Source organism: Trichomycterus rosablanca, chromosome 16, assembly GCF_030014385.1.
Source record: "Trichomycterus rosablanca isolate fTriRos1 chromosome 16, fTriRos1.hap1, whole genome shotgun sequence".
In the NCBI taxonomy this organism is placed as follows: domain Eukaryota; kingdom Metazoa; phylum Chordata; class Actinopteri; order Siluriformes; family Trichomycteridae; genus Trichomycterus; species Trichomycterus rosablanca.
Window position 1 is genome coordinate 27755974 of NC_086003.1, and position 24650 is coordinate 27780623.

The window sequence follows — 24650 nt, forward strand, 5'->3', positions numbered from 1 at the left end:
CAGAATACAGTATATACTGAGTGCAGTATGCAGTATACAATATGTACTGAGTGTAGTATACAGAATACAGTATATACTGAGTGCAGTATGTAGTAAACAGTATATACTGAATGTAGTATGCAGTACATACTGAGTGTAGTATACAGAATACAGTATATACTGAGTGCAGTATGCAGTATACAATATGTACTGAGTGTAGTATACAGAATACAGTATATACTGAGTGTAGTATGCAGTATGCAGTATATACTGAATGAAGTATGCAGTACATACTGAGTGTAGTATACAGTACATACTCACTGTAGTATAAAGTACATACTGAGTGTAGCATACAGTATATACTGAGTGTAGTATGCAGTATACAGTATGTACTGAGTATAGTATGCAGTATATACTGAAAGTAGTATACAGTATACAATATGTACTGAGTGTAGTATGCAGTATATATTGAATGTAGTAGACAGTATATACTGAGTGTAGTATGTAGTATACAGTACATACTGAGTGCAGTATACAGTACATACTGAATGTAATATACAGTACATACTGATTGTAGTATACAGTACATACTGAATGTAATATACAGTACATACTGAATGTAATATACAGTACATACTGAGTATAGTATACAGTACATACTGAATGTAATATACAGTACATACTGAGTGTAGTATACAGTACATACTGAGTGTAATATACAGTACATACTGAGTGCAGTATACAGTACATACTGAGTGTAATATACAGTACATACTGAGTGCAGTATACAGTACATACTGAGTGTAATATACAGTACATACTGAGTATAGTATACAGTACATACTGAATGTAATATACAGTACATACTGAGTGTAGTATACAGTACATACTGAGTGTAATATACAGTACATACTGAGTGTAGTATACAGTATATACTGAGTGCAGTATACAGTACATACTGAGTGTAATATACAGTACATACTGAGTGTAGTATACAGTATATACTGAGTGCAGTATACAGTACATACTGAGTGTAATATACAGTACATACTGAGTGCAGTATACAGTACATACTCAGTGTAGTATACAGTATATACTGAGTATAGTATACAGTACATACTGAGTGTAATATACAGTTTTTTTTAAACACAGCCATTCTCTTCCCTCAGCTATTCAAAAAAATACTTCCTCTTACTTTTTACACATGTGATTCTGAGTTGGAAAAGCGAACACTGTTAGCACCGGGTGGGGGGGTAAAAGAGTGCACACGCTACCCCATTCATCCCCGAATAATTCGCCGTGTCTCACCCGGCCCGCCGCAGGGCTCAGGTGGGGATATTTGTCTAAGCCTTTAAACAAGGGGACTGAACGGGGCATGATGAAGAGCATAATGCTCACTTTAGGGACCCGGGGACTCACTGTGGCACAGAAACAGCCTCAATTAAGAGCCAGAAAAGCATCGAGTGAAGCTTCAACAATGCAAATCAGCCCACTGTGAACACAGGCAGGAAACTGGGAGGAAAATGTCAGGCCGGATTCCCTGAAATGAGCTTAAATTCTCAGTGTAGGTCAGATGTGTCTGGACGCCTCTTATTTATTACTGTTTATGGCTGTTTTAGGTACAACCATGGATTACAGCTGCACAACATCAAGCATAAAGCCCAAATCTATAGACAAGCATTAGACTTAGAGGCTCAGTTAAAGTGTCGTAGCACTAAAGGTCAGTGGAGGATCCGCGGTTAAGGTACCGGATTAGTAATCAGAAGGTCACTGGTTCCAGCCCCACCAGTGCCAGGTAGCCACTAACCCTTAATTGCTCGGATTGTGTCCGGTCACCGTTGTAAAGGTCTTCAGACTATAATAAAAGTACAACTTAACATCCTGTCAGTGTTGGAGTATAAATACACCGACTCGTATCTTAAAAAGGTTTCAGAATGGGACAGGAAGTTGTTCTGAAAGGTAATCATGTAAGAATTATATTTTTAATTGAGCATCAACAGGTTCCAGACTTTGGGATGTACGATCAAAAGGAACAAACAAAAAAGAGGAAAATTTGTGGTTGTTTAATGGAACATGGCAGCAACCAACGCAGCACTAAAGGTCAGTAGAGGATCAGCGGTTAAGGTACCGGATTAGGGTGCCCAGGTGGCACAGCGGGATATTCCCCTAGCGCACCAGTGCCGAGATTCTGAACTTCTTGGTTCGAAACTTGGCTGGGCGCCATCTAGCGGGCATAATTGGCAGTGCCTCCAGCAGACACGGTTCTGCTAGGACAGGATGACCGGACTATGTGGGTGGGGTCTTCAAAACGCTATGCAATGACCTCAAGCCTCAAGCCTCACATCTGCCAGGTTGCCACTGTTGGACCCCTGAGCAAGGTCCTTAACCTTTAAATTGTATACGGTCACAATGCTAAACGCTGCAAATGTAAATGTAGATTAGATTATAGGGTCAAAAGTATGTGGACGTCTGACTGTGAACTTGTGATCTATCTATCTATCTATCTATCTATCTATCTATCTATCTATCTATCTATCTATCTATCTATCCACCTGTCTGTCTGTCTGTCTATCTATCCACCTGTCTGTCTGTCTGTCTGTCTGTCTGTATGTCTGTCTGTCTGTCTGTCTGTCTATCTATCTATCCACCTGTCTGTCTGTCTGTCTGTCTGTCTGTCTGTATGTCTGTCGAGCCTCCTAGTAGAGAGGCACCTGTGCAGAATGCATAGGTGATAAAGGGTTCCACTAAGGGCTGCACGTGGGTCGGAGGAGGCGTGAGCAGCAATATACCCACCTCGACTGCAACCAGGGATCCACCAGCAGCGGAATACAAATCGACTACACTAAATTGGAGAAAATGCAGAAATAAATAGAAAAAAGGTACCAGATTAGTAATCAGAAGGTCACTGGTTCAAATTCCACCACTGCCAGGTTGCCACTGACCCTTAATAGACTAAAATAAATGTAGAACGTAACCTTTAAGAGTCCAATTTTTGTCCAGCTGGATCCGTCCTGGTCAGCTGGTGTTAATGTGAAGTGTTTCAGGCACAACAACGGCTTCCAACTTTGCAGCATGAGTTTAGGGAAGGCCCCTGTGCACGAAGCAAGCTCTATAAAGACATCAAGTTCTGTCACAGATGAGTTTTGAGAAAACACGTCTCAGTTCTGCTGTCAGATAAAAGCTGATGTGGTGAAAAACGCTGGAGTGTTTCCTCGACGGTTAGAACCACTCGAGGGCACCCGTGTTGCCAGTCATGTGTGGTAAGAAAAAGCTACATCCCCGGTTAAAGCAGGATCCCCTCCGGCCATAAAAAAAGGATTTCCTTTAAGGTGCCGTTTAGAGAGCTGCTCGGTGTGTCGTACCCAACACACATACAGCGGAGCAACGGAGCACCTGACACCGCGCTGCAGCGCCGAGCAGAACCCACCGAGTCTGGAGAGGTTCGGGAAAATGTAAATATATATATATATATATATATGTATACAGAATTTATCTTTTATTGTATAACGCTCCACACGAGGAGCTTTAGTGGAGGACCTTATTCAAGCCTCACATCTGCCAGGTTGCCACTGTTGGACCCCTGAGCAAGGCCCTTAACTTTTAAATTGTATACGGTCACAATGCTAAACGCTGCCAATGTAAATGTAGATTAGATTATAGGGACAAAAGTATGTGGACGTCTGACTGTGAACTTGTTTACCACCCCATTCTATTATCATGCACATTAATACAGAGTTGCTAAGGCTTTTCTGTAGGAATCTGTGTCCACTCCTGACCGACTAACACGTGCCCTGCATCGACTGCAGACGGGTTCATATGGGGCTCAGTTTTGTGCACGGAGAGTCACACACCGACCCCATTATCCCCCGTCTCTGTGCAGACGCCATCGATCAGCCAGCAGAGGTCATAAGTGATACGGCTATGAGGAATCCGCTCCGGCATCCAACGACGGATGAGCCAATCATTGCCTGTGTAGGCGCCCAGCCTGCCGGTAGCAGAACTGAGATTCGAACACACGAGTTTAAGATGTCAGCTCTGATGTGTCTGTCTGTCTGTCCATCTGTCTGTCTGTCTGTCCTTCTGTCCGTCTATCTGTCTGTATGTCTATCCATCTATCCAGCTGTCTGTCTGTCTATCTATCTGTCTGTCTGTCTCTCTCTGTCTGTCTGTCTATCTACAGTGGGGCCAAAAAGTATTTAGTCAGCCACTGATTGTGCAAGTTCTCCTACTTAGAAAGATGAGAGAGGTCTGTAATTTTCATCATAGGTACACTTCAACTATGAGAGACAAAATGAGAAAAAAAAATCCAGGAAATCACATTGTAGGATTTTTAAAGAATTTATTTGTAAATTATGGTGGAAAATAAGTATTTGGTCAATAACAAAAGTTCAACTCAATACTTTGTAACATAACCTTTGTTGGCAATGACAGAGGTCAAACGTTTCCTGTAAGTCTTCACCAGGTTTGCACACACTGTAGCTGGTATTTTGGCCCATTCCTCCATGCAGATCTCCTCTAGAGCAGTGATGTTTTGGGGCTGTCGCTGGGCAACACGGACTCCACAAAAAAAGGAGGTTTTGGCTTAAAATCTCACGATACATGGCCCCGTTCATTCTTCCCTTAACACGGATCAGTCGTCCTGTCCCCTTTGCAGAAAAACAGCCCCAAAGCATGATGTTTCCACCCCCATGCTTCACAGTAGGTATGGTGTTCTTGGGTTCTTCTTCTTCCTCCAAACACGACGAGTTGAGTTTTTACCAAAAAGTTCCATTTTGGTTTCATCTGACCACATGATATTCTCCCAATCCTCTTCTGGATCATCCATATGCTCTCTGGCAAACTTCAGACGGGCCTGGACATGTACTGGCTTAAGCAGGGGGACACGCCTGGCACTGCAGGATTTGAGTCCCTCTCGACGTAGTGTGTTACTGATGGTAGCCTTTGTACTTTGGTCCCAGCTCTCTGCAGGTCATTCATCAGGTCCCTCTGTATAGTTCTGGGATTTTTGCTCACCGTTCTCATGATCATTTTGACCCCACAGGATGAGATCTTGACCCCAAGGGAGATTATCAATGGTCTTGTATGTCTTCCATTTTCTTACAATTGCTCCCACAGTTGATTTATTCACACCAACCTGCTTGCCTATTGTAGATTCACTCTTCCCAGCCTGGTGCAGGTCTACAATTTTCTTCCTGGTGTCCTTCGACAGCTCTTTGGTCTTGGCCATGGTTGAGTTTGGAGTCTGACTGTTTGAGGCTGTGGACAGGTGTCTTTTATACAGCTAACGAGGTCAAACAGGTGCCATTAATACAGGTAACGAGTGGAGGACAGAAGAGCTACAGTTACAGGTCTGTGAGAGCCAGAAATCTTGCTTGTTTGTTATTGACCAAATACTTATTTTCCACCATAATTTACGAATAAATTCTTTAAAAACCCTACAATGTGATTTCCTGATGTCTGTCTGTTTATCTATCTGTCTATCCATCTGTCTGTCTGTCTTTCTGTCTGCCTGTCTGTCTATATATCTGTGTTTCTGTCTGTCTGTCTATATATCTGTCTATCTGTCTAATTGTCTTTCTGTCTGCCTGTCTGTCTATATATCTGTCTATCTGTCTTTCTGTCTGTCTATCTATCTATCTATCTATCTATCTATCTATCTATCTATCTATCTATATATCTGTCTGTCTGTATGTCTGTCTATCTATTTTTTATATATCTATCTGTCTGTCTGTCTGTCTGTATGTGTATCCATCTTTCTGTATATCTGTCTGTCTGTCTATCTATCTATCTATAGAAGAGCCGAAGAGCCGTTCGTGGACACAGAGTGAGCGACGGTCCGACTGCGGTGTACTGTGGTCAGGGTCGAGGAGTTTACCTTAGGAGGGACGTCTGAGCCGGGGTACTCGCGCTGGTCCAGCTTGTTCCAGCGCTGCAGCAGTTTAATCACCATGGGATTGCTGAAGTCCACCAGCTGAAAACCGGTCACGTTGGCTCCACCATGCATGAAGCGCTCGAGATTGATGTCCTTAAAGCCCTGTTGTAGTGGAAGAAAGCAAAAGTGAGGGAGAGAGTGAAATCGTGAGTGTGTGTGTGTGTGTGTGTGTGTGTGTGAGAGAGAGAGAGATGGTGGAGAAAAAGGAATTATTAAAGCTGGGCTGAGATAAGAGTGATTCTGTAAACACTAGATCCCCGTTTGCCCCCCTGAGCCAAATCCGCAGACAGGCACTGAGCCCGTTCTGTCACTGGCACTGCAGCCCGGAATATGAATTAAGACTCGGGAGTGACGTATCGGGCAAAGAAAAGGGAAACGGATCAGAAAATAATAAAACACAGAGAGAAAAGGATGTCAGAACAAACACGCCAGACACGACGAGAGACAGGACGAACTATTTCACTTACCAAATTTGCCATGATATAATGATAGCCTTTGACGTGCTTCCCGACACTCACGATCTGCAACAAAAAACAATCATAAACAAACCGGGTCCACATTTAGCCGCCATATTACCGAAGCAGCCGAGCCACAGGGAATCCGACTGCTGCTTTTAATTAGCGGTAGTAACAAAGGCCGTTACTGAGGAACTATAAATACACCGGGACTCGACGGGACAGGACAGGAAGTTATTCTGAAAGGTAATTATGTAAGATCGGCTGTCATGCCTGAAGAAATTGATTTGCGATTGCATTATTATACAGGTGGGGACAAATGACATTTTTAATTGACGTAAAACCATGAGGTTCGTTTAGATCTCAGGATTGTTCCAGACTTTGGGATGTACGATTAAAAAGAACAAACTAAAACAGGAACGTTTGTGGTTGTTTAATGGGTTAATTTCACTGTTTCGTTACAGACGCTACACTTTGTATTGCTGACCACATTTCTGAGCTTCTCGTGTTCCTTGCACTATTTAGTTTAGACTTTTGCAACATGGAGACACCATGGTCTTATAAAAGTAGTCATACAGGGACTTTTCTTCTTTGTTTGGCATTTTTTCCAAATTATCCCCCCAAACTAGTCGTATTCAATCACCCGATTGCATTTCGCTTTCTCTCCGCTGCTGCAAACCTCCAGTTCAACACGCCAGTCCGAGTTCACATGGGGCTCTGTCTCACATATGGAGAGTCACACCCTGATCCCATTATCCCTCGTCTCTGTGCAGGCACCATTAATCAGCCAGCAGAGGTCGTAATTGCATCAGTTATGAGGAATCCCAAAGGAGCCAATCATTTTCCATGTAGGCACCTGGCCTGGTGGTTACAGAGCTGAGATTCAAACTCATGAGTTCTAGATGTCGGTTCTGGTGTGCTAGGTGTTTTACCGCCACCACTTTTCTTTTTTGCATTTTTTCCCCAATTTTCCTCTCAATCTAGTCGTATCCAACCACCCGATTGCATTTCTATTTTACAAAAATCTGTTGATGTGGTGACTGGCATTGCCAGTATCAGTGTGGTTTTTCTATAAGTGGTTGGGGTACAATAAATAAAATGTTATTTTCTGACCTTAAGTACCACATGTTACTAACTGTAAATACACCAGTGTAGTGTATAAATCTGAGCTCTACCTGCTCCAGCATGTTGGTGAGTCTCTCAGGTTCCAGATCTATAACGAACGTTTTCTCCTGCCGGCGGTCCAGGTCCTCCAGGAGCTGTCTGTAATTGGCATCATTAAAGTTTTCCACACAGATGGCGCTGACCTGCCAGCCGTTCTGACCCGCCTTTTCCATGATGGCTTGCAAGATGGAATATCCTACAGAGAAAGAGAAAATATTTCATCAGAAACCAAACCTCAGCATAACAAGCTCATGGTCAGGCGTCCTAATACTTTTGGTCATGTAGTGGCCATGTTCACCTACTGAAATGTTTTAGATAGATATATATACACAGATCAGCCATAACATTAAAACCACCTCCTTGTTTCTACACTCACTGTCCATTCTATCAGCTCCACTTACCATATAGAAGCACTTTGTAGCTCTACAATTACTGACTGTAGTCCATCTGTTTCTCTACATACTTCTTTAACCTGCTTTCACCCTGTAGAATTGTAGAACTCAGTGGCAATTTCTCTAAGACTGCAAGGGAAGCTCAGCTTCCTTTAAAATGTCAAAAATTAAATGGTAAAATATGTAGTTGTGTTGACATTTAATTGACTACAAATGCGTTAGAACACGTTCATCTCGAAGACGAGTTCGTTCAGAATCAGCTACTTATCACAAATCGACTGACTCGAACTTCTCATACATTCCCGTAGCATCAATGCATTTGCCCGTAGAAGCGTCTATTCACGTCAATGGAACTGCATGGAACGGTTTTTTTCATTGCTTCGAAACTCACCGGTCATTGGATAAATGCCACGATTTTGTCCCGCCCCCGGACGCTGAGCGTCTCTGGGGGTGAATGGGGCTGTGGGCAGGTCTGCATGCGGAGCTTCTGCAAGATGATTGGAGGATCAGTCGAAAGGCTGAATCCCGTTTTGATTGACAGCTATTTTGAGATCTACACCGTCACTTAATCACTGGGAGCTTCAGTCCCATCGCGGATTTTGCGAGTGAAGTCGAAAGACAAACTGCAACCCATTTCTTGGAATTTGCTTGGTGAAATTACTTGACCATTTCCATTGTTCATTGTGTAAATAAAACACACTCATAGTATTTGTTTCAGGACACTCACTGGTCAAGTCCCTGGAAAAGACGCCTACTTGGTACGATAGGATCACAGGCCATTTTCTTGAAAAGGAACGGAGGGCAGAATTTATGTATAAATAAATTTACAAATTTTATGATGTAAGCCGACAATGAGCTTCCCCTCTTTGAAAGACCAGCAGCCGCCACTGGTAGAACTACAAAGTGCTTTTATATGGTAAGTGGAGCTGATAAAATGGACAGTGAGTGTAGAAACAAGGAGGTGGTTTTAATGTTATGGCTGATCAGTGTATATATATATATATAGTTTTAGTTTAACGTCCCAGCCGTTGTGTGCTGTTAAACAGTCTGACTGTCTGGGGTACAAAATACTTTCTCAGCCTGTTTGTAGAGCAGGACAGAGACAGCAGTCTAATACTGAACACACTCCTCTGTCTGGAGATTGTGCAGTTCAGGCGGTGGTGTGTTATAATCTGTGTGTTTTATTATATAAAAGAGACTAATGCAGACGAGAGAAGCAGAAAATGAGTCAAAGCTCATATAAACAGCAAGAGATTCAATCCTGGTGGCTGGGGCTATAGTGCAACTAGCATTATTAAGCTAAACTAGCATGTAGCGCCTTAACGCTACAAATATTCTCTACTCTCGTTTCACATCAGCTCATGACTGAGTGAAAAAACCCTGAAATAGCACAACACCCAGAGGTGTGACACCACTACTAACTGTGAGTTCGTTAAGTTAAAGCAGCCAGCAGAAGGATCTGCATGTTCTCCCAGATCGGAGGTGATACCGTGGCTGTGAGAGCGCTCCACGTTGCCAGATCTTATTTCCAACCTGACGCACGGCTGCATGCTCCACTCACACAGGGGTGGATGTTAGATATGTTAATCTATCTGCTGGAGAGGGACGCTGACGCTCTCCGAGGGCCACTTGACTCCGGAACGAGCAGATGTCCGTGTAATATCAACCCTTATGGTCACAATCAGGATTTGGCACCATCTCCCTTTCACTTTCCTAATTAGTGGGTTAACCTGTGCGTAATCTGGCATCCGTGCCATTCGGCATTCGGGAGGCGGGCGTGTTCGCTGCCGCTGTTCAGCCTAAATGTAGACGTAATGCGACAGTCCAGCCAGAATTCACTGCTAATAAGTGATACCGTGTTTAATATTAACATTAAATTGTACAGTGGTAGGACAGTGGGTAAAGCTTTGGGCTATCAATAAAAAGGTTGAGAGTTTGAATCCCAGTTCTGCCATTTAGCCACGTTTGGGCCCTTGAGAAAGGCCCTTAACCCTCTCTGGTCCAGGGACCCCAGCTGGGATATGCCAAAAAAGAATTTCGTTGTACTGTACACGTGTATATATACACCAATCAGCCATAACATTAAAACCACCTCCTTGTTTCTACACTCACTGTCCATTTTATCAGCTCCACTTACCATATAGAAGCACTTTGTAGTTCTACAATTACTGACTGTAGTCCATCTGTTTCTTTACATACATTTTTAACCTGCTTTTACTCTGTTCTTCAATGGTCAGGACTCTCACAGGACCACCACAGAGCAGGTATTATTTAGGTGGTGGATCATTCTCAGCACTGCAGTGACACTGACATGGTGGTGTGTTAGTGTGTGTTGTGCTGGTATGAGTGGATCAGACACAGCAGCGCTGCTGGAGTTTTTAAACACCTCACTGTCACTGCTGGACTGAGAATAGTCCACCAACCAAAAATATCCTGCCAACAGCGCCCCGTGGGCAGCGTCCTGTGACCACTGATGAAGGTCTAGAAGATGACCGACTCAAACAGCAGCAACAGATGAGCGATCGTCTCTGACTAGGTAGGAGTGTCTAATAGAGTGGACAGTGAGTGGACACGGTATTTAAAAACTCCAGCAGCGCTGCTGTGTCTGATCCACTCATACCAGCACAACACACACTAACACACCACCACCATGTCAGTGTCACTGCAGTGCTGAGAATGATCCACCACCTAAATAATACCTGCTCTGTGGTGGTCCTGTGGGGGTCCTGACCATTAAAGAACAGCATAAATCATGTAGAGAAACAGATGGACTACAGTCAATAATTGTAGAACTACAAAGTGCTTCTATATGTTATGGCTGATCGGTGTATATATGACAAATAAAGACTTTATGTACATTTCGACATATTGCAGACACTTTTATCCAAAGCGACTTAAAGTACTGTGACAACTAGTTAGATCTCACTGTGTGTGTGTGTGTGTGTGTGAGCGAGTTGTTTACGGAGTGTAAGCCTACACAAAAGCCACAGTCGGCGATGACAGACGAGGATAAAGTAGGATGTATCAGTAGCTCATCCGCCAGACTCTCACAGGAAGAGAGGCGCTTTAAAAACATGTCCAAGCACAAGCCCGCAGTCTCCGGTGGGAGACGTGCCAGTGTAGCAGTGTGGCACGGCGGGCCGGAGGAAGGGAGAAGAAAAGACGCTGATGGAGAGGAAAGAGAAGAGATGAGGGCGAAGACAAGGCTGTGATTCTTCTCTGCGGAAGCGCTGGTAGGGGACTGGGAGGTCTGGATAAAACCGCAGCAGCCTCGTCTATTAATAAAACAGCAGCAGGATGTAGGAACCCGACTCGGAGACGTCCATCATTTCACGCCGGCAAAGCTGGTAAACGCCGCAGGACTGATCGATGCTCACATTGTCTACTGTATGAAGACTGATGCTGGTCAGGATGTTATGGTGTGAAACTGTGCTGTACAAAAACAAACTAACAGGTGACTGTCAGCACACAGCCTGGCGGCTTCCATAGAGGAACGCTGGCACTGAAACGGACCGTACTGGCACTGAAACGGACCGTACTGGCACTGAAACGGACCGTACTGGCACTGTCATTCTGCAGAATGCCAGTTCACACTACACCACTCGACCTCTTGTAATCGGGAGTCGTTGTGGGGGTGGCCTCACAGCAAGAAGGTCCTGGGTTCGATTCCCCGGGGGAACGGTCCGGGTCCTTTCTGTGTGGAGTATGCATGTTCTCCCCGTGACTGTGTGGGATTCCTCCAGGTGCTCTGGTTTCCTCTCACAGTACAAAGAAGTGCCATCAAGTTGATTGAAGCTACTAGAATTGTCCCAAGTGTGTGTGTGTGTGTGTGTGTGTGTGTTTGTGTGTAACCTGTGATGGATTTCCAACACAACCTGTTCAGGGTGTTTCCTGCCTTTTGCCCAATGAATTGGACCCACCGCAACCCTGACCAGGATAAGACGGTGGTAAAACAGACTGATTGATGACTGGCCTTAACAGAGCCCTGACCTCAAGTCAATCCAAAACATTAGAGATGAACTGGACTGTTAGTGTGTTCACCTATAATTAGTTTGCTCTCAGTCAAGCAGGCTTTGTGGTCAGTGTGTTAAAGGTTGACCTGCATTTTCTCTCTCCAGCCAATCCTCAGCTGAGCTTTTAGGTGTGGATTCTGGGTTGGGTTTTTCCCCTATTTAAACCTATAGAGATACACCGACCAGGCATAACATTATGACCACTAATATTGTGTTGGTCCCCCTTTTGCTGACCCATATGCAACAAACTGTGCTGCTCTGTGTATGCTGACACCTTTCTATCAGAATCAGCATTAACTTCTTCAGGAATTTGAGCTACAGTAGCTCGTCTGTTGGATCGGACCACACGTGCATCAGTGAGACTTGGCCGCCCATGACCCTGTCACCGGTTTACCACTGTTCCTTCCTTGGACCTCTTTTGATAGATACTGACCACTGCAGACCGGGAACACCCCACGAGAGTTGCCATCACAATCTGTCGTATAGCCATCACAATCTGGCCCTCGTCAAACTGGCTCAGATCCTCACACTCGCCCATTTTTCCTGCTTCTAACACCAACTTTGAGGATAAAATGTTCACTTGCTGCCTAATATATCCCCCCACTAACAGGTGCCATGATGAAGAGATGATCAGTGTTTTTCACTTCACCTGTCAGTGGTCATAATGTTATGCCTGGTCGGTGTATAAAGCTTGCTTGGCTGTGGACATGATCTGTCCACATCTGTGTTTTAGCAGCTTCTAATACATAACAGATTCTATTTTAATTCAGAACTGGTTTTGGTGCTTCCTGGATTATGTTTATCTGTCAGGATAAATGTTTCTTCCTAATCTTTGTATAGAGATCAGTGTTTCACATACTGTGTGACTGGTGCCCTTTTTATATGGGTCATTAGGCGTGGTCACTCATTACTGACCAGGAATTAGTAACTCAAGTTCATAAACTGGACAGAGAGGGACTAAGGGACAGAGAAGTAGGTGTACTGACCGTTCAGTCACAGAAACAGCTGCAGAAATGATTAAAATCACTCAACTATCACAACATCCTTCCAAGTGAAGTTAAACTTCTGACCTCACTGTTCATGTGTGTGTGTGTGTGTGTGTGTGTGTGTGTATCCGTCTCACCCCGATCTGTATCGTAGAGGAAGACAAATCGGTTCCAGTCGTAGTGGTCGAGGATGCTGAGCAGAGCGCCTCGTATGGACGGTCGGAGCTGCAGGACGAACTGACTCTCCCCCTCGATGGGGAAGCTGGGCGTGATCAGGGAGATGTGCAGCGCCCCGCAGAATGACGTCAGCGTGTGTACGGAGCGCTTGTCGTACAGTCCGAAGATGGCGAACACACCCCTGGAGTACTGCGAACAGACTGTAAAACAAACACACACACATAGAGAGAGAGATCAGATATACAGAACCACGAGCACACGCTGACAGTTTAATCTGTATGATTATTATATTAGTTTGTTATTCTTCTTATTATTATTATGATTAATATTTCATTATTATTATTATTATTATTATTATTATTATTATCAATGTTATTTTATGTTATTGTTATTATAAATATTAAAATTTTATTATCATTATTATTTTGTTATTATTAATATTTTATTATTATTATTACTATTATAATTATCATTATCATTATTATTATTTGTATTATTATTATTATTATTATTATTTTATTATTACTATTATCATTATCATTATTATTATTTGTATTATTATTATTATTATTATTTTATTATTACTATTATCATTATCATTATTATTATCATTATTATTATTATTTTGATATCATTATTATTTTTTATTATTATTATTAGCATTATTATTTTGTTATTATTATTATTATTAATAATATTATTAGCATTATTATTTTGTTATTATTATTATTGTTATAATTTTGCTATTATTATTTTGTTATTATTATTATTATTATTAATATTATTATTATTATTATCATTGACATTATCATCATTAACATTAGTTTGTTATTATTATTATTATTATTATTATTATTATTATTATTATTATTTATGATGACTAGTGGTAGAATTATTAATGATAATGGGAGTTTTGCTGTTGTCTATTATATTATTGTTGTTATTACTATTATTATTAGTGCTAACAGTGTTTTTGTTGTTGTTAGTTTTATTGTATCTTTTGTTAAGCACATTTTATTTTCATCAAAGCTTTGGCAATACAAGTTTAAACATTAGAATTGAACTGAGAGAGAGAGAGGGAGTGTGTGTGTGTGTGTGTGTGTGTGTGTGTGTTAGCAGGACCCTAAGAAATTAATTAAAGCCCCGGTGCCCAGGGCTGGAGATCCATCCATTCTACACGTCCGTAACATTTCCACACGTCAGGTCTGGCTTGTGAAATTTATTACGAGTCTGATAAAATATTTAGAGACGCTGAGAGAGACGTTAAATCCTGCATTTAAAATACAACAGCGGCAATTTCATCCTCAAATCTCAGCACTTCACTGCACTCGCTCTTCTACACAACTATGTGTGTTCGGCCTCAACATTCAAAAACGCTCAATTCATTTAATACAATAAACATCACTACACTATTATAGTTTAACAATGCCCCCCTCCCACACACACATGAAGAGAACATGCAAACTCCACACAGAAAGGATTCTGGACTGCTCCACCTGGGAATTGAACCCAGGACCTTCTCACTGTGAGGCAACAACACTACACACTACACAACCAAAATTGAAAGATGCATTTCAATCATTCAATTACATCACCATCAATAATAATAATAATAATAATAATAATAATAATAATAATAGTAATATTAACAGTAATAATAATAATAATAATAATAAGAATAAGAATAGTAACAATAATAATAATAATTAATAATAATAATACTAATAATAAACAACAATAATAATATTAATAGTAATAATAATAACAACAATAATAATAATAAAAAACAATAATAATAATAATAATAATAATAAAAATAACAATAATAATAATAGTAATATTAATAGTAATAATAATAACAAAAATAATAATAGTAATAATAATAATAAGGATAATAATAGTAACAATAATAATAATAATAATTAATAATAATAATAATAATAATACTAATTAATAATAATAATAATAATAATAATAATTAATAATAATAATTATTAATAATAATAATAATTATTATTAATAATAATAATAATAATAATAATAATAAGCAGTTGTAGTAAAAACTGAAATCCTGAGCCTGACGTACATACAGCTGTATGTAAACTTTTTACTACACGTGGATATAAAAGAGAGAACGTTTACAGCTTTTATCGACCACGTTTACCTGAAGCCATTTACATCTTAGCCATATACGATTCAAGCAAGTTAAATTAAGGGCATTGCTCAAGGGCCCAACGGTGCCAACCTTTCGACATGCACCCCACATGTAACGCTTTCTAATTGTGTCTAAACTGTCTTCCATGTGCAAAAGTCTCTACAATCAACCGCTCATCCCGAGTACGCAGCTATAATCTGTATAATCTGGAATCTATACTGAACGTTTTCTATAGTTGTTCCCTGTAGCTGAATGCAGGTCCAGCTGGTGAGACTTTTGTTTAGGCGACGCTGATTGACACTCACGTGCATCTAAAATTATGATACATCATTACGCTCGTCCTATTGTTGTTTAAATAAAGGCTCCATAAATGTGGCCGTGGCAGGAGGGGCGTCTCCATTATCCCTGATCTTACATCTGGATGGAGGAGGGTGCAGGAGGTGGATTATACACACACTACACACTAGGCTTGGTTTACACTGTAATTAAGATTTCTTTCATATTGACAGCTTGAAAAAGCTTTTCACAAGGATGACAACCGCCGTGTCATAAATTACATACTACTCTCACAGTCATTACAGTAAAAGCTTCCAGTGGTGCAAGACCAGGCTTCCAGTTAGCTAAACTGGGAAATGCGTACATGCACTTGTACTCCATTGATGTTTTCAGTCTTTTAGTCCAAATACACACTCAAAAAAACTCTTAGTCTGTACATTTACTGTGACATTTTTAACAATATGAAATAAAATACACACATAGACATTGTTCAGGCACCCACTAACGCTTCGATCCATGATACGAATCTCCAGCTGAGCTATCAGCCAGTCGGGTCATACAAACAGACATAATTGGCTGAGACCGTGGCTGAGAAAGTCCAGGGTGTGTTCCCACATTGTGCCCAGTGATCCTGGGAAAACCGGACCCGCTGAAACCCATATATATATATATATATATACACCGATCAACCATAACATTAAAACCACCTCCTTGTTTCTACACTCACTGTCCATTTTATCAGCTCCACTTACCATATAGAAGCACTTTGTAGCCTGCCTTCACCCTGTTCTTCAATGGTCAGGACCCCCACAGGACCCCCACAGAGCAGGTATTATTTAGGTGGTGGATCATTCTCAGCACTGCAGTGACACTGACATGGTGGTGGTGTGTTAGTGTGTGTTTTGCTGGTATGAGTGGATCAGACACAGCAGCGCTGCTGGAGTTTTTAAACACCTCACTGTCCCTGCTGGACTAAGAATAGTCCACCAACCAAAAATATCCAGCCAACAGCGCCCCGTGGGCAGCGTCCTGTGACCACTGATGAAGGTCTAAAAGATGACCGACTCAAACAGCAGCAATAGATGAGCGATCGTCTCTGACTTTACATCTACAAGGTGGACCGACTAGGTAGGAGTGTCTAATAGAGTGGACAGTGAGTGGACACGGTGTTAAAAAAACTCCAGCAGCGCTGCTGTGTCTGATCCACTCATACCAGCACAACACACACTAACACACCACCACCATGTCAGTGTCACTGCAGTGCTGAGAATGATCCACCACCTAAATAATACCTGCTCTGTGGTGGTCCTGTGGGGGTCCTGACCATTGAAGAACAGGGTGAAAGCAGGTTAAAAAGCAGCTTGCCACTGTTGGGCCCTTGCACAAGGCCCTTAACTCACTTGCCTAGTCTGTTCACTGTAAGATTCATGCCTAAAATGTAAATGTTTCACACTCACTTAGGACTAGTATAAGCAGCCATGTACGCCGCCCCTCCCCAGCCTGTTTGCCTGCCCTGAATGGAGGGTTTTTATCTGCCTGTCCTGACAGAGAGCGTAATGAGCTTTTGCAGAAGAACATGTAAAAGCGAGATGAGGGAAGCGCTCGGATGAGTGAGTGCTGTGTGTAATCAGATTCTCAGTGTAACAGTGATGTTGTGTTGTTAGAAAATGAAACTGTTATTGCGGTAAACGCTGAATCGCTCTCGTATTGCTGCAGGTTTACATCAGCTCCACAGAAGCTGACGTGTTTTGTTCGGCTGCTCTCGTGTTTAAGGGTCGCCACAGTGGGATCACACTGGTTTACATACCAGACTGGCAGAGTTTATACGCCAGGTTCCCTTCCTGATGCAACACTCCTATTTTTATCTGGGTTTGGGACCTGAACTGAGAGCGCACTGACTCCTGCATCTCACAATGGCGCTCAAACGTAGCCAGTCTGTCTGTGTAGGGCAGACACACACACACACACACACACACACACACACACACACACACATTCAAATTTAGGGCAGTTCCCAATAGCTCCAGTTAACATGACTGCATATTTTTGGACTGTGGGAGGAAACCCCAGCAGACATGGGGAGAACATGCAAACTCCACACAGAAAGAACCCAGACTGCTCCACCTTTGGAATCGAACCCATGACCTTCCTTGCTGTGCCATGCCGCTCCAATACTAAATCATTTAAATTATCATTGCTTGTTTACAGATCTGCTTTCTTGCCTACAGCAAGAAGGTCCTGAGTTCGAATCCCAGGTGGGGCGGTATGGGTCCTTTCTGTGTGGAGTTTGCATGTTCTTCCCGTGTCTGTGTGGGTTTCCTCCGGGCGCTCCGGTTTCCTCCCAGAGTCCAAAGACGTGCAGTCAGGATAATTGGAGGTAGTAAATTCCCCCTAGGTGTGTGTGCGTATATGTGTGTGTGTGTTTGCCTGTGATGGACTAGTGACCTGTCCAGGGTGTTTCAAACCTTTGGCCAGTGGATCGAACCCAGGACCTTCTTGCTGTGAGGCGACAAGAAGGTCCTGGGTTCGATCCCCAGGTGGGGCGGTCTGGGTCCTTTCTGTGCGGAGTTTGCATGTTCTCCCCGTGTCCGAGTGGGTTTCCTCTGGGTGCTCCGGTTTCCTCCCACAGTCCAAAAACTGAATGTGAATGTGTGTGTGTAGAGTGTGTATGTGTATGTGTGCCCGCCCTGTGATGGACTGGCGCCCCGTCCAGGGTGTTACTGTGTGCCTTGCGCCCATTGAAAAGCTGGGATAGGCCCCAGCACCCCCAGCGACCCTGATTGGATAAGCGGTTAAGAAAATGAATGAGATGAGAGTGAATAATACATTTATAAAGATTTGCCTTTTAAGCTTCTATTTACTGGAATCCAGATTAAATCCAGAACATTTTGCCAGATTAAATTTCAGCTGTGATAATCAATAATTAGGTGCAATAATTATGTACAGGGTGGGTTTGATTATGTACTGGGTTTGATTCCCATGTGGAGCGGTCAGGGTCCTTTGTGAAGTTTGCTTTGGAGCTGCAATTTCCTCCGACTGTACAAAGACGTTTAACTGAGGTAAACTGGAGATTGTCTGTGACTGGTGAATGATGAATCTTGTGTAATTCCTAATAAATAAATAAATAAACACAGACTGGGGTCCCACAGCGCCGCTTTACGTTGCGCTTTCTCACCTCCGTGCCCCCCTCCCCAACCGGTACCGTCCAATAAAAATAAAGCCGTGTTCGGCAGATCCGCGCGGGTTCACCGCCGCAGCGACTCTCATCCTGTTGAAGTGGGTCAGAACTGTCACACTCGAGCCTCCTCACATCCAGTCTGGTGAAGTGTACGAGCGAGTGCTGCGCCTCTCAGACGCCTTTTCACGCCAAACTCCTTCAATTTCACCTCATTTCCACAGTCGACGCTCTGCACCGGGATAAGCAGGAGGCTTTTTTTCTCTGTCTGTCATTCCGGAGCCCTCTTATCGTTACTCAACACGAGAAGAATTAGAAAACGCTGCCTTTGTCTCGCTTCTTCATGAGCTGTGTGCTGTTTTTTTAAAACACAGAAATTACACAGCAATCACACGAGAGCCTCGAGATGCTTCATGCAATTTATACAAAGCGCATGAAAAAAGTCCTGCTCAGTTTGTGTCTGTGTAATTTTAGGTCCATACAGACACACACGTATTCACATATACACACTAACCAGGCATAACATTATGACCACTGACAGGTGAAGTGAATAACACTGATTATCTCTTCATCACAGCACCTGTTAGTAGGTGGGATATATTAGGCAGCAAGTGAACATTTTATCCTCAAAGTTGATGTTAGAAGAAGGAAAAATGGGCGAGCGTGAGGATTAGAGCGAGTTTGACGAGGGCCAGATTGTGATGGCTGGACGACTGGGTCAGAGCATCTCCAAAACTGCAGCTCTTGTGGGGTGTTCCCGGTCTGCAGTGGTCAGTATCTATCAAAAGAGGTCCAAGGAAGGAACAGTGGTAAACCGGCGACAGGGTCATGGGCGGCCTGATGCATGTGGGGAGCACCTCACTGTCACTGCTGGACTGAGAATCGTCCACCAACCAAAAATATCCAGCCAACAGCGCCCCGTGGGCAGCGTCCTGTGACCACTGATGAAGGTCTAGAAGATGACCGACTCAAACAGCAGCAATAGATGAGCGATCGTCTCTGACTTTACATCTACAAGGTGGACCAACTAGGTAGGAGTGTCTAATAGAGTGGACAGTGAGTGGACACGGTATGGTCTGATCCACTCATACCAGCACAACACACACTAACACACCACCACCATGTCAGTGTCACTGCAGTGCTGAGAATGATCCACCACCTAAATAATACCTGCTCTGTGGTGGTCCTGTGGGGGTCCTGACCATTGAAGAACAGCATGAAAGCAGGTTAAAAAAGTATGCAGAGAGACAGATGGACTACAGTCAGTAATTGTAGAACTACAAAGTGCTTCTATATGGTAAGTGGAGCTGATAAAATGGACAGTGAGTGTAGAAATAAGGAGGTGGTTTTAATGTTATGGTGATCAGTGTATATACAGTATAGAAGGTTTCCATTATTTTGTCCTGCCCCTGTTACTGATTGACCGTGCTTATTTTAGGAAGCGACGTTATGACCTCTGCTTAAACAGGGACAGAAAAATCCATCCCAGATCCACTAGCATCACTGAAACATCCATGAGTGACGTTTCTGTTACAGCAGATCTGTGCAGCTTCCATTATGGAGGGAGCAGCGAGCAGCCTGATGCAATTCCCCTCCTGCCACCATTTCGTTATAGTTTTTTTCAGCAGCATCTTTTATCTTCCTCTGTCTGCCCAGGAGGGGGGTGTACGGCCAAATCACCACCATTCCCGAAGGGAGAAAGGGGCGCTAAAGGGGACATGCACGCCGCTCGTAGCAATCAAAGAAGCAATCATGTTAACAACACAGCCGTCAGCTAAACCCACCCCCCCACCCCAGTCCAAAAGCAGCAGCTCGCCTCTGCTCGGGTCAGTCTGACCTTTTTAAAGGGGCCACGGCGTCGGTGAGGCACACAGCCCAGGGTCATCGACATTATGGGAACGTGTTTCGCATTTGTATTCACACGCGGTACTAAAAGAATCTAAAAATAATCATCTGTATTACTATTGATCACACAGCTAAATAATCGACATGATCCATTCTGCCCTGGTACAAACTGGCACTGACCCCCATACAGACATGGTACCATTCAACCCAGTGCTGGATCAATGTGTAAATCCGTGCTGGTCCTGCTTAACACGTCTGATCCGTGTTTAATCAGCCTGATGTAAATAAAATCATCTACTCACACTACAGTACATATACATACTGGCTCCAAACGTCACTCAGATTAAATAATACCGGCTCAAATCTAGTCTAGGTTATAAAACACACACAAACTGGACTCACTGTGCCTAAAAAAAATTTAAACTGATTCTATTTAAATATAAAGGTAAACAGTGACTAAAAACACCGCTTTCAAAAGCAATAACAGAATTACTTTTAGTTTAAATATTTTTATACAGTTGGACACTAATCCAGTGAGTGGATGAGTGGGTGAGTAAGTGAGAGAGTGAGTGAGTGTGTGAGTGGATGAGTAAGAGAGTGTATTAGTGAGTGAGTGAGCGTGTGAGTGAATAAATGAGTGAATGAGTGATTAAGTGACTGAGTGAATAAGTACATGTATAAATGAGTGAGAGAGTAAGCGACTGAGTGTATACACTGATCAGCCATAACATTAAAACCACCTCCTTGTTTCTACACTCACTGTCCATTTTATCAGCTCCACTTACCATATACAAGCACTTTGTAGTTCTACAATTACTGACTGTAGTTCATCTGTACATCTTTACATACTCTACATCTTTTTAACCTCCTTTAATTCTGTTCTTCAATGGTCAGGACCCACACAGAGCAGAGGTGTGTTAGTGTGTGTTTTGCTGGTATGAGTGGATCAGACACAGCAGCGCTGCTGGAGTTTTTAAACACCGTGTCCACTCACTGTCCACTCTATTAGACACTCCTACCTAGTTGGTCCACCTTGTAGATGTAAAGTCAGAGACGATCGCTCATCTGTTGCTGCTGTTTGAGTCGATCATCTTCTAGACCTTCATCAGTGGTCACAGGACGGGGCGCTGTTGTCTGGATATTTTTGGTTGTTTGACTATTCTCAGTCCAGCAGTGACAGTGAGGGGTTTAAAAACTTCAGCAGCACTGCTGTGTCTGATCCACTCATACCAGCACAGCACACACTAACACACCACCACCATGTCAGTGTCACTGCAGTGCTGAGAATGATCCACCACCTAAATAATACCTGCTCTGTGGTGGTCCTGTGGGGGTCCTGACCATTGAAGAACAGGGGGAAAGCAGGTTAAAAAGTATGTAGAGAAACAGATGGACTACAGTCAGTAATTGTAGAACTATAAAGTGCTTCTATATGGTAAGTGGAGCTGATAAAATGGACAGTGAGTGTAGAAACAAGGAGGTGGTTTTAATGCTATGGCTGATTGGTGTATATGAGTGAGTAAGTGAGTGAATGAGTAAGTGAGTGAGTGAAATGGACTCTTGCTGGTTTGCTGTTTATTTTCACCCAGTGACCCTGGTTCATTGTGATTCTAATGTTTCAGGGCAGGGACCCACCACGACCCTGACCAGGATAAAGTGGTTAGAGAAGCTGAATGAATGAATGAATGAATCTGGTTGATTTACTTGAGCGGATGATGTTTGTACGGGCGTGTTTTACCTGACTGATCCGTCTGACTGCAGCAGGAGTTAACTGGATGATTTACACCCCCCCACACACACACACACACGCTTCCCCCGCCTGTCCATGGTCAGTGGATGTGATGGCGTGCTGAACGTGACGTGAATGAGTGAGATGAAGCTGTTTGTGTGTGAAGCATGAAATGCTGAGGAGCTGAGTTAGCTTTTCGCTTCACGCACCGTCGATGCTGACAGCCTCGCCCACCTCGCCCGCATCGCATCGCATCTCCCCCGGGACAGGAAATGAAGGACCAGGCTTCACCCTGCGCTCATTTTACGCCAAGAAACCTTGATTGCATCAGACCCTTAGCGTACAAAGTGCGTCAAAGTACCCATGCCAACTCGTCCAACAATAATGTCGACTGGTCAACAAATCTTGTAGATATCATCAAGTCTCAGACGTCTCGTAGAGTCCATGTCTCAGACGTTTCGTGGAGTCCATGTCTCAGACGTCTGATACCACAAACGTCTTGTGGAGTCCATGTCTCAGACGTCTCATGGAGTCCATGTCTCAGATGTCTGATACCACAGACGTTTTGTGGAGTCCATGTCTCAGACGTCTCGTGGAGTCCATTTCTCAGATGTCTGATACCAGACATTTTGTGGAGTCCATGTCTCAGACATGTCATAGAGCTTATGTCTCAGACGCCTGATAACACAAACATCTAGTGAAGTCCATGTCTCAGACGTCTGATACCACAAACGTCTCGTGGAGTCCATGTCTCAGACGTCTCATGAAGTCCATGTCTGAGATGTCTGATACCACAGACGTTTTGTGGAGTCCATGTCTCAGACGTCTCGTAAAGTTCATGTCCATGCCAAGTCCATGTCTGGAGTCCATGTCTCAGACGTCTGATACCACAGATGTCTTGTAAAGTCCATGTCTCAGCGGGTCAGAGCTGTTTCGACAGCATGATAGCTGATGGAAGCTCTAATGTTCTGTTATTACAAGTTACTGTATAGTGAAAGTGTTCAGAATTTAAGTAAAATAAAAGTTGACGAGTTTCACATCTTTCTACGTTCAGCCGAGATTCAGACGTTCAGAGATTCAGACGTTCCGAGATTCAGACTCAGACGTTCAGAGGTTCAGACGTTCAGAGGTTCAGACGTTCAGAGATCCAGACGTTCAGAGATCCAGACGTTCCGACGTTCAGAGATTCAGACTCAGACGTTCAAAGGTTCAGACGTTCAGAGATTCAGACGTTCGGAGATTCAGACGTTCGGAGATTCAGACGTTCAGAGGTTCAGACGTTCAGAGATTCAGGTGTTCAGAGATTCAGACGTTCAGAGGTTCAGACGTTCAGAGATTCAGACGTTCAGAGATTCAGATTCAGACGTTCAGAGATTCAGACGTTCAGAGATTCAGACGTTCAGAGATTCAGATTCAGACGTTCAGAGATTCAGACGTTCAGAGATTCAGACGTTCAGAGGTTCAGACGTTCAGAGATTCAGGTGTTCAGAGATTCAGACGTTCAGACGTTCAGAGGTTCAGAGGTTCAGAGATTCAGACGTTCAGAGATTCAGATTCAGACGTTCAGAGATTCAGACGTTCAAAGATTCAGACGTTCAGAGATTCAGACGTTCAGAGATTCAGACGTTCAGAGATTCAGACGTTCAGATTCAGACGTTCAGACGTTCAGAGATTCAGAGATTCAGACGTTCAGAGATTCAGACGTTCCGAGTGACTAATGCGACAATGAAATTAATAAACCAACACTGTCGGTGACATTTGGAGAATTTCTCATCACAGCCATTATCAGTGAGAGGAGTGAGAATGTGTGTGTGTGTGTGTGTGTGTGTGTGTGTGCGTGTTGGAAAGACATTAATGAATCATAGCAACACCTGTACACATCAGCCCTATTGTTGCCCCCCCACAAATCCCCCATCATCATCATGTTCATCTCAGCCCAGAGCTTCCAGTTTCCTCTCACAGTCAGCACCAGCAGAACCAGCAGTGCCAGTTTACACACAAGCGTCTCCACCAGGACGTGATCTGTGGGAGTGGGAGTGGGAGTGGGAGTGCAGCCGACTCCGACTGCGCAGAACAAATAACCGAGAAGATGAGAGTGTGACAGATTAAATGGGTATCACTTAACAGAAAGCATCAGGGGCGCCAAACACTCACCAGATCCCTCTTTCACTCACGTACTCATTCATACCAAGGTGAAATACAGGACAGCCAATCCACCTTCTGAATGTTTCAGGGAGGTAGATAAGATAAGAGCAAACCTGAATGCCCAGATGAATCCTGCACTGGCATTAAGGGAATCTACACACGCCAACCCTTACCAGCTGGCATGCCAATGCGCCACCCACTCACTCACTTTCTTAACCGCTTATCCA

The 24650-nt window shown here is 43.2% G+C and overlaps 1 protein-coding gene across 5 annotated transcripts in view; it reads right to left on the reverse strand.

Moving 5' to 3' along the window:
* Positions 1-24650, reverse strand: part of gria4b (glutamate receptor, ionotropic, AMPA 4b) — a 134570-nt gene that overhangs the window by 50147 nt on the left and 59773 nt on the right. For all 5 annotated transcript variants that reach the window (XM_063011792.1, XM_063011791.1, XM_063011793.1 and 2 more), the window contains exons 3-6: positions 13059-13298; positions 7542-7726; positions 6379-6432; positions 5855-6013 (exon numbers count right to left, since the gene is read on the reverse strand). In XM_063011792.1, the coding sequence (XP_062867862.1) occupies positions 5855-6013; positions 6379-6432; positions 7542-7726; positions 13059-13298 (638 nt within the window). The remainder of the gene's footprint in view (positions 1-5854; positions 6014-6378; positions 6433-7541; positions 7727-13058; positions 13299-24650) is intronic.